We start from the raw sequence: 11725 nt of genomic DNA, 5'->3' as shown, positions 1-11725 counted from the left end.
GATGTCATAGAGGATCTGTATTGATATATTGGTGTTACAGGCGGTTTGTGTTGATATATGGGTGTTACAGGCGGTTTGTGTTGATATCACGGTACTAGAGGGATCCGTATTGATATTATGATGTCATAGAGGATCTGTATTGATATATTGGTGTTACAGGCGGTTTGTGTTGATATATTGGTGTTACAGGCGGTTTGTGTTGATATCACGGTACTAGAGGGATCCGTATTGATATTATGATGTCATAGAGGATCTGTATTGATATATTGGTGTTACAGGCGGTTTGTGTTGATATCACGGTATTAGAGAGATCTGTATTGATATATTGGCGTTACAGTTTGTATAAATATCACAAGTTTAACAGAAGTTCTATCCCCGTTTCAAATTAAGTAATTTTCGCTTCACGTCTTTAAGAACACCACTTCCATGTAAGGATTTTCTTCAACAATGATCAGTTTGAGTCTCGTTAGAAATCAATGTGACCTGGTGTTTACGTGACCTTCGAGTGTTTACACTCTCTCAAACGGTTAACGTTACGTGATTCTGAAGCCTTAGGTCTGTCAAAGTTTGAATAAACAAGAAAGACGGAAATTAAAGTTTGTGAAAACAAACTCGGCTTTCCCAGAAGAAAACTCACAACTGCCTTATTTTTCATGATTTGTTACAAAAAACAACAAACGTTAATTTATGACAAAAACCATCTCATCTGCATTATTGAATTACATTTTCCATTTACCAATTTATAACGATTATTTCCCGCTGTTTGAAAAATCTAATTGCCAGATTTGATCGATTTAAATACAGGGGCTTGGAGTTACCGAATCTTGGTCTTCCTGTCGCTAAGACCACTGGTAACTCAATGAAAGTTAGTTGTTTTAATTGAAAAGGAAGAGCGCCCTCTTCTGCTTGTTCTGGAGCGCGGGTTGGAGAGTCGGTTTAGAATCCATGCCATTCCACAAAATATTACCCACACTTTAAGCTGTGGATATTTTAAGAGTGACAGTCAGTCTTTTAGCGTGGATGGCGAGTGGTAGGGCGCTGCTGATTGGCTACTTTCCCTTTCGTCAGTAGCTCAAAATTAGGGACGACGGACGATAGTTTTAGGAGCTTTGCCTTAAAAACAAAATACAAGGGCTCTTGCAAGACTGACAAATAGTAATAACGATTGTTTTTTTTCAAGGGTAACTCTACTGTTCCTCACCCACCAATTTTCCCTTCTAAAATAAAAATTTTAATTTGTAAAATTAAATATCGAAAAATTCCCGGAAATTCTGAAAATGAAAAATAAAAACCGAAACACAGATTATAAAGAATATAGTAGTATATCACAGAAATAAAAACCGAAATGCAGATTATAAAGCATATAGTAGTATGTCACAGAAATAAAAACCGAAACACAGATTATAAAGCATATAGTAGTATATCACAGAAATAAAAACCGAAACACAGATTATAAAGCATATAGTAGTATGTCACAGAAATAAAAACCGAAACACCGATTATAAAGAATATAGTAGTATATCACAGAAATAAAGACCGAAACACAGATTATAAAGCATATAGTAGCTCAGAGGTAGCTTAAGGGCTTATAACGCTAAAATTGTTTGTTTTGAATTTCGCGCAAAGCTACACGAGGGCTATCTGCGCTAGTCGTCCCTAATTTAGCAGTGAAAGACTAGAGGAAAGTCAGTTAGTCAATACCGCCCACCGCCAACTCTTTGGTTATTCTTTTTTATTAACGAATAGTGGGAGTGACCGTAACATTATAATGCCCCCACGGCTGAAAGGGCGAGCATGTTTGGTGTGACGGGGACTCGAACCCGCAACCCTCAGATTGCGAGTCGAGCGCCCTAACCACCTGGTCATGCCGGGCCAGCGCTAAAATACGGGGTTCAATTTCCCCGCGGTGGACACAATGCACATAGCCTACTGTGTATCTTTGCGCTTAAAAAACATACAAACTCGATCAGTTGCCACCTCATGCATCACATAGGCTGAACGAACGGGTCAAGGACCCCAAGTTTTGCCATAGATGTTTTTGATTTAGAACTGCTAACCAGAAAAACTGAAATCAGTCAGCAGCGCCCGCCGCCTGTACGCTTACTTTTAACCGAATAACGGAAGTTAAGCCATAAAAGTGCCCACAGTTGAAAGTGCGTAGCGTGTTTAGCGGCATGTCGCCACTCGAACCTTGGACATATCAATCTGCAGCCCGAAACGTTCGCTACTATTCCATGGGCCTGGTATAAGCATAATTTCAATTCCAGTTTGTTATGGAATACAAGTTGCTTTTAATGCTATCTAATGTATGACAGCTATTTGACCGATCAGAGTTAATATAATTCCACACCAAAACGAGACTAACTTATATGTACAACAAGGCGGAACATCATTGGATATAGAGCCGAGTGTTTAGCGTGCCTGGCTTGGATCTGGCGTTCCGTGGTTCGCGTCCCGTTATACCGTGTATTAGAAGAGTGGCGGTCAAATGCTATTATTCGGTCGTACAAAAGTTGACGGTGGGTAATGTTGACTGTTTACCTTCTCTGTAGTCTGTGACTTCAAAATTAGGGACGACAAGTGCAGACAGCCATGGTGTAGCTTTGCCCGTAATTCAATAAAACAAACAAACAATTGTTTATTTGGGCAATCACATCATCCTTAATTAACTTTACATTATAACCGATATAACACACATGAAAACACACATAGGCAACCTCATGACCAACATAATGTTATAAACACACATAGGCGACCTCATGACCAACATAATGTTATAAACACACATAGGCGACCTCATGAGATACTTATCCTATCAAAATCATCAGGTGTTATCCGTACTTATCCTATCAAAAACATCAGGAGTTATTCATACTTATCCTATCAAAAACATCAGGAGTTATCCATACTTATCCTACCATATCCTTATGGAGGGAAATAATTTTATAAAAAGTATGTGTTCCGTGAAACTATGACAACACTAGTGTTTAAAATAAACAAAAATTCATTAATTTTAACCTCTCCAAAACTGGGCGTGAAAATGACATCTATAAATTTGTCAATAACATTAGCAGGTTCCATAAAAAAAAGTTTTGTGTTAATAAAACAAAACAAAAGAAACAGAACACACACGAAGCCAAGATTCTGAAAACAAAAAAAATGAATTAAAATGTAAATAAAGAAGGGAGACTATTGTGGTTCTCAGGAGAGACTCCTTTTTTTTCTTTTTTTTTTTTTTGAGGGGGAGGCTCCTCTGGTTCTGGAAACACAGAGTATTTAGATTATGGTTTAAAAGTTGTAAAATATTGTAATAAAGAAAAGCTTTAAGTCTTTTTGATGTAATTAATTATATAATTTCTTACACTAATTAAACAATTATATACGAAAATCTTCCAGCTGGAAGACTTCACTTGAATGTGTGTGTGTGGAGGGGTGAGGGGAGGTATATCATTTAGCTGGAAACCATGAATAGGAATTTAGGTATCTGGGATTTAAATTTCAGAGAGGCAAATCCAAATTGTTTTTAGTGGTGTTAGATTAAAACAAACAATATGTTACTAGCATGGCATTATTTCTTAAATGTTGTAAACAGTGACACACAGAAACAAAGAAAATACCTGTGTGTTTGTATAAATAAAAACATTGACACGGATCAGTAACTTGTGGATAGATACGGATTGTTATGTAAAAAAAAATGACCTCGCCTGTGTGACCTCTGAACGCCTTGTTAGAAAAACGCGGCCACAGGAAAAATTAAACAGGTGTGTACAAATGTCCTTAAACTGTAATTCATCTAAAATAAATTAACAAATATTAATAACTATGAACACATAGATGTGTGTTTTCCAACATTATGTTGGAGTTATCCGTACTTATCCTATCAAAAACATCAGGAGTTATCCTCAAAAACATCAGGAGTTATCCGTACTTATCCTATCAAAAACATCAGGTGCCTTGGATAATATCATTATCTTCAGCTATGAAAAAAAATACAGGCTAGCAAGTCAGAAAATGTTAAGTAATATATCAACTGAATCAACATTTTATTGAAATAATGAGAATTTCAGTTTAAAGACGTGACATTTTCATGAGATGTGTTTCTTGTTCCAATTATTATTCAGTAATTTCATTACTTATGTGTCTCTAAACAGAACCGTGTTTAATCCTATTTTAGGAAACACGTTGAGTACGAGAATAAATTAATGGCCGTGTATATATATAACTAGTTAATATGTAGAAAATTAAACATAAGAAAAACCTGACGAAGCACAAGTAATTTACGGTTTTTATTTGCTGATTAGATTCATCTTTGCGGATAATTTCCGGTTTCTTGATGTCCCTCTGTATCCAATCTGCGTTAACTGTTGTTTAACAGAATATTATCGACCTTGTTAGAACGAGATGTCGGATATTATCCGTACAAGTGACTGTTTAGTATTTTATTGAGATAATGAGAATTTTAGTTTAAAGACATATTATTAACTCCATGTTCAACAACTGTTTGTTAGAAGTAACTTTCTTGTTGGTTAATCAAATAATTTCACAGGACAATTATGTCGCTGTTTTTTCAGTTCCTGGATGCTTTGTGAGTTTCTTCTTTCTTGTTTTAGGGTGGATTTTCACAATGTTTCGGTTCCCCACCTCTAAATGGTTCAGCGGAAGCTTATAACGCTTAAAAGCGAGTTTCGATATTCGTGGTGGATACAGCACAGATAACCCGTTGTGGAGCTTTGCGCTTAACTGCAAACCAACTACAATGGGCCAACTGCGCTGTGTCCACGGGAATAAACCCGAATTCTAGCGTTATAAGTCCTCGAACTGAGCCATCGTAATTCGAGGAGGAGTTTTAATTTGAGTCACAAAAACGTAAAGCCTGTAATCGATATTTAAATATATCAAATGACCTCTCGACTATTTCGCTTTCTCTCCGCCCGATAAAGCACCCCATGGTTACTGTTGCTAGTCGGGACAAGCCCGTTTTCAACATGGCAATGGGCAACAGAAAATTTACTGCCACATTAGCCAATATTTCTAGGGTGACCAGACGTCCCGTTTTTTGGTAGTTTGTCCCAGTGTCCCTAAAATATTTCTCTGGACGCACAAAACGTCCCGGTTTGACGATAAAAACATCAAGATGTCAGTCACATCAAATCGCGTACGTAAGAGGCCTACTTGACTTACTCGTTGTTATAACACCGACTCTCCTACTGTCAAACTCTCACGAAAGTTATGTTTGTGCGTGGTAAGAAACCCAGATCTGCGCAGGTCTGAATGTGAAGACAGTTAAGGCAGTGCCCATCGTCCAAACACACTTTACACAGTCGTGTATTGAATTTTATGACTATTTGATAATAAAAAAATGCCAATTATTTGGAAATATCGTGGAACAGTTTAATAAATTGAAATAAAATTATATAAAAGTTAAATTATTTCAAATGTATAATAACAATTTTGAAACTAGAGGCGAGGGCTGGGATGTCCCGGTTTTTTTCAGTTTGGAAATCTGGTCACCCTAAATATTTTTCAAAACTTTTCCCTGCCTTCATCAAATGCACAGATGAATCATTCAAATGTAAACAACGAGGAATAAGGAAATTCCAGCGAAAACATGTTCATAGCGTTTTGCTGACCAACTTCGGCGAAAACATAGTTTCTGTGTCAACAAAATGTCACCCTCCAGTGTAACATCAATATTTCGTCTACAGAAGTTACTCTGACTCATTCCTCTTGTCAGTCGGAATGTACATTTTATTTTGACTTTCCATTTTCAAATATTCTGTCGTCCAGTCTATTATTTTACGCTCTAATGCATGTTAAGATCAAAAACATCAGGAGTTATCCATACTTATCCTATCAAAAACATCAGGAGTTATCCATACTTATCCTATCAAAAACATCAGGAGTTATCCATACTTATCCTATCAAAAACATCAGGAGTTATCCATTTTAAACAATTAATTACTTGATGGGTATCTTCTTACAGCTAGAACATAAACAGTTCATTGTTTAAACTTACAAGACGGCAAACTTGATTAAAGTAAACAGAAACAACAGTTTGTCTTCAATAGAAATACAACAGCCTTTTTTTATTGCAACTCAAAGTAAGTTTTTTGGGATAATTACTTAAATACGTTAAATATATAGTTAGAGAGAGAGAGATTATGAAAATATTCATTGAACTATTTTTGTTACAAATAATCGTCATGATCCGCTTTCAATCCATTAAATTAAAATTACTTTGGTGAAAAAGAAAAGAATTCAAACTGAACAGATGAATCATAAAATCAAACAATTGTCAGTAAAAAATTAACTTTAGGAAGAACTTAGTATACATGAAAAGAGTGTGTTTGTTTTAAAAAAGAACCAATTTTTGAAAATTGAAAACAGGATCAATGAAATGGAATTACTGGCAAGTAATACACATAAAAGATGAAGATTAACTATAGAAAAGTGAGTCCTTACCACCATTATCAAAGAGCGTTGGTGTGGATGGCCCAAATGATGAACTTTGACCGAGGCTAGTTGTTCTGTTGTGATGATACATGACGTTTTCTTTGGTGTTCTTCTCCGGCTTCAGCAGAGCAATGTAAACCTTGGGAGCAAAGAGGCAAGCCAGCTGGACGCTACCGCTCAAACTGAACAAGAAGCTGAGAGTGACTGCCCTGATGGTAGTGCTGGTGCTAAGAACGAACAGTGGCAAGAACGCCAGCCAGATAACACAGGTAGTATAGTTCGTAAACGTCAAATAACGGGCTTCGTTGAATCCATCTGGGCATTTTCTGGTTTTGAAAGCGTAGACGGTACAGAAACCGATGAGTACAAAGGGATAAATGAGACCAATTAGATAAGAGGCCTTGTCAGAACCACGGCAGATGAGGATGTTTTCTTGGCGAGTTGGATGGATATGACTTACTGTTGGTCGATCGTATAGCAGCCAAAGGGTAGTAATGATAACTTCAATAGAAACCAAAATGGCGGTGATGACTAGCTGAGAACGTGGACTGGTGTAGCGAGGTTTTCGACACGGTTTTTGTCTACGTTGAGTAAATATCCGAGCAATTCGGTTAGTCTTTGTCACAATAGAGGCGTAGCAAAGTGTGTAACAGAACCCCAAGAAGAAGCGCGTGAGACCACAGGTCCAGGGCGTTGGTTTAGCCACAATAACAAAAGTCATGGTGTAAGAAAGGAAGATACCAAACAGCAAAAGGTAGCTGAGTTCTCGACCAGCAGCTTTAATAATTGGTGTATCACCATAAGCCCAGAACACCAAAGCCATGAATACACTTAAAAGAATGCCAAGGCCAGCAAAACCCATTGTTCCAATTGCCCAAGGGTTCGTAAAGTATAAAAACTCTTCTTGGATGTCTATGCACTCGGTTTTTTGTCGTTAGGCAATGTTCCCCAAGGACAATTCCGACAGGTATATTCATCCTCAAGATACTGGTATTCGGAACAATTTGTGCATAACCAACAACAGGTGTCTCCCTCTCTCTGCAACTTCTTTTGTCCCTGGCGGCAAGGCTCACTGCAGAAGGACTGTGGAAAGCCTGGATGGTGTTGTTTGAACTTCAATTCATCTTCGTGAAGCTCGAGATCAACTTCACCGTCTTCGCCTACTTTAGGACGCAGAAATTAACGCTTCGTCAATGAAAATTGTTTGGATTAGTAGGCATAGGCAAGAAAAGTAGCGATAATATGAACAGAAAGAATGAAGTGATTATGATTAGTTCTAGAAGATTAAATTACAAGTAAAAAGTATGAGTTAATCTCAACTTCTGTGAAAATCTCATTTCACTCTTCTAAGGTCATGTATTTGAACGTTTTGTTTACAATAGCGCAGATATTGTGGGGGAAAGAGTTAAGAGTTAAAGAGTTAAACATCCCAACAAATACATTATTCTATTTTGTTAGGATAACCTTGCAAGTTTAAAATATATGATCGAGTTAATGTGTACGTGTAATTACTTGCATAATTCATTCAATTGTTCAGCAATAGAAAAAAATTGAGTAGTTACGGTAAGATTGTGAGAATTGGCAATCTTTGTCCTGGCTAGTAACCTATACGATCAACTTAATATAATAAATACTTTTTTAATTACTAATTAATTTATACCCTACGTTGCGGCTGTCAACCTTCTGGAAATTCCTGAGAAGGGCAGTATGTGGTTCGATCCTGGGTTATCTTGTTAGAAAATATAGGCGCTCTATCGAGTTGTCCGGACTAAGCAACTAGATTTAGGTAATTGTAAATACTATTGACTTATTGAGTACGGATAATCTTGGAACTTACTTCTGTAACAGCTTTAACTTAATATTATTCTATTGAGCGCCTCTCACAAATAAAGTTTTTCTTTTTTAATTTGATTTCTGGCATTATATTACTCCCTCGGCTTACGACGCTAAAATTCAGGTTTTGATACTCGTTGTGAGCAGAACACAGATAGCACATTGTGTAGCTTTCTGCTTAACAACAGTCAAACCAAACTTTTGGCTTCAGAGTTAATTTAGGGTTAAAGCAGAACACAGATAGTACATTGTGTAGCTTTCTGCTTAACAACAGTCAAACCAAACTTTTGGCTTCAGAGTTAATTTAGGGTTAAACAGTAAAATTAAAACTAGATGTACTTTCGCAGGGTTCCAGAAAGTCTTTTATTTCTAGTTTCATTTCAAAATTAAGATTAAAAAAATGAGACGCAGCCCGAAACCCTAACCTTCTAGCCACGCCCAACTCATAAGAACTTAATATTGCGAGTACTTGTTTGTTTGTTTTGTAAAAACAACTTTTGTGCTAGAAAAAGAGCTAAGTTTGAGGGAGGGGCTGACGTCATACTCTCATCTACTTACTACCCATCTCTTAACAAGAGGTGACATCAGTAAGTAGCAGTCAGTAATAACTTTAAGTTAATTTTGGATAGCAAAAAGTACACATTAATTTAGGGTAAGCAATCATAGAAATTATAGAGTAATACCAAAGGTCATAGCTTATTCCTCTTCTTTCCGAAATTACTGTCAGCTTCCCAATACACACTTCCAGATTTTAAGTTCCATTACACTATTTTTATACATTTCTGCTATGTAGAACTAAAACTAAAACCAAAACCAACCTAATGTATGCTTATGTAGTGGCTTCAAACAAATAAACCCAAAATAACACGAAGAAAACTGTCTTTGGAAACTAAATGTATGATTTTTTAACACCTTTTCAGAACTGTTTATATTAAATATGAGCGTTAAACAATTGACTTTACAATAAGATAGCATAAGAAACGAAAAACAGGCATGATTTAATGATTTTCTTTTACTTTTTAAAGTCAATATTAATATAATATTTGTAATTAATAACACAGTTCTTAATTCTCAGACGTCATTATCAGGCAATAGATAAAGTAAAGTATATTTCTCTCACTCCGTTTGTATACCAAGTTATTGTGGTTTAATGAATCATTACGAGGTAATACTTACGAATATAATGACCGACGTTTCGCCAGGTATAGTTTCCGGACCGTTGCTGGAAGTTGATTATGCTATATCTCGGAGGAGCGTCGCCGCTAGGCAGAAATCGAAACGGTTTGCCATTTTCATCTACACGCACATGAGACAAAAATATTAGTAGCTGATATTAGGTTGAATATGTTATGACAAAGAAACGCCATATGTATAGATTTTTGTTCACAAATAACATATATATATATAGATCTTTGTTTAGAAATGATATATATATAGACCTTTATTTAGATATGACATATATAGATCTTTGTTCACAAATGGCATATATATATATATATATCTTCGTTTTCAGATAAGATTGATTTACTAGAGCAACTGGTTTCTATTTCTGATGTTTCAAGGGACCTGGTAATATAAACAAGTAAATAAAAATAAGTGGAAGTTATGTATCACATAAACTTACAGATTTTGAGAATTTCTGGAATCTTAATTATTTATTAATTCTTACTATAACGCATTCTAGTGGCAGAATAATAACCAACTCTAATGAATATACATATATATATTGTTAGCTACTATGTTGTGTTTTTAGTAAATCTCAAAGTAACTTTTGTTGAGCCAGTAGTTAGATAATATATAATAACTATACCAATAATTGTCATAAGACATCAGGGTTAGGCTTATAGTTTTCAGGGTTACGACATGTTATGATGTACATAAGTTGGTCGTTCTGAAGGTGTGGGTTTTTGAGGTACTATACAGTTAGAACATGAATAATAGCGAGAGCACCCAATTGTTCATTCAGTGCATTGTAATAGGTATTTGTATTGTAAACCATATTGTGGAAATAAGTCATCTTATGTCATCTATAATGATTAGTCTCTATACTATAGTGATTAACTTAGTGTAATATACATAGATTCATCCATACTTACATACTTATAGTCTCTATACTGTAGTGATTAACTTATTGTAATATACATAGATTCATCCATACTTACATACTTACAGTCTCTATACTATAGTGATTAACTTATTGTAATATACATAGATTCATCCATACGTACATACTTATAGTCTCTATATTATAGTGATTAACTTAGTGTAATATATATAGATTCATCCATACTTACAAAAATACATACATATCAATACTGAAGGCTAATAATTCTGAACATTTTTTACTAAACTAGTTTGCATTTCTAGTTTCAGACCGTAAAACTAAAACATAACCTGTTTGCGTTATAAAGCTATTCATAATCAACATAAAACTAATTAATTCTGTATGAATGATAAAATCTTGGGGCAGTTGAACAGCCGGACCGGGCGTGGTCTAGTGGCTAGCGTGCCGGGACTGTGAATCCGTGGGTTTATGCTTCGCGACACGTTGCTACAAAAACACGCATCAAACTTTGATGGCAATGGGTGGATTAAAAGAGTCGCAGTCAAGTCTCATTATTCAAACAGACAAGAGTAGCTTAAGAATTGGCGGTAGGCGCTGTTGAATAGCTGCCTTTCATCTAGTCTATCAGCCCAAAAATATGGACAGTTTCGCCAAATTTTGAAATAAACAGCTTTTGCTAAGTGAATATTCCAAACTTGGTTAAAAAACAACAAACATTTATTTTGTAAGAACAGGATTCGACGAACATTACCTATGAATGTTATTTTTTGCAAGTATCCCTTAAACGTAGGACCGTCTATTCGCCTCATTCTTTCACAAAGACCTTCTTTTCCATCACAGACGTTCTGGTGCATATCGTGCAACGCATGGGCAAAGGCATAGGCAGCATCCCGGACAAAATGCAAAGAAGGAGTCTGAGTGTAGCCGTTACTCGAAGATATCCTCTTGTTAGTAGGGCACCAATGAGGATACTTCAGCCTTCCTTGTAGCTCCTGACGATGACATTTGAAATATTCCTCCCAGAATTCCACGAACCAGGGATTTTTCTTATTGTTCTCCGGAGTTAAAGTTGTAAAGTATTGGTCAAAACCTCTTATTGACCTTACTAATGGAGAAATGGTGATTGATCCTTCTACAACTTCTTCATTCTTTTCGACAACGCTGTTTCGACCACTCCAAGCGTCGCTTCCGATCCAGACAAACCGATTGGTAACTCCTAAACGACTTGCTGCCGTCATTATATTTCTTGCTGTTTGTTTGTCAGCAAACACGACAACAACTAGGAGATAAAAATAATTATTAAACTATTTATTATTATTAATTATTAATGTATTATTAAATTATTAATAATTATTATTATTAATGTATTATTAA

General features: G+C 35.8%; 2 protein-coding genes across 2 annotated transcripts in view; both read right to left on the bottom strand.

Annotated features, from left to right (window-relative positions):
• Positions 1-7422, bottom strand: part of LOC111083016 (metabotropic glutamate receptor 3-like) — a 10535-nt gene extending 3113 nt beyond the window's left edge. Inside the window, exon 1 of the mRNA XM_022394660.1 lies at positions 6463-7422. Within this exon, the coding sequence (XP_022250368.1) occupies positions 6463-7315 (853 nt within the window). The 5' untranslated portion in view covers positions 7316-7422. The remainder of the gene's footprint in view (positions 1-6462) is intronic.
• LOC106466620 (metabotropic glutamate receptor 3-like) overlaps positions 7348-11725 on the bottom strand; it is a 23111-nt gene continuing 18733 nt past the window's right edge. The window contains exons 6-8 of the mRNA XM_022394661.1: positions 11103-11630; positions 9463-9582; positions 7348-7616 (exon numbers count right to left, since the gene is read on the bottom strand). Coding sequence (XP_022250369.1) covers positions 7366-7616; positions 9463-9582; positions 11103-11630 — 899 coding nt within the window. The 3' untranslated portion in view covers positions 7348-7365. The remainder of the gene's footprint in view (positions 7617-9462; positions 9583-11102; positions 11631-11725) is intronic.

This window comes from Limulus polyphemus, unplaced genomic scaffold (assembly GCF_000517525.1).
Source record: "Limulus polyphemus unplaced genomic scaffold, Limulus_polyphemus-2.1.2 Scaffold2325, whole genome shotgun sequence".
NCBI lineage: Eukaryota > Metazoa > Arthropoda > Merostomata > Xiphosura > Limulidae > Limulus > Limulus polyphemus.
The sequence above is the reverse complement of the archived record's forward strand: the minus strand, read 5'-3'. Positions and strand labels throughout refer to the sequence as shown.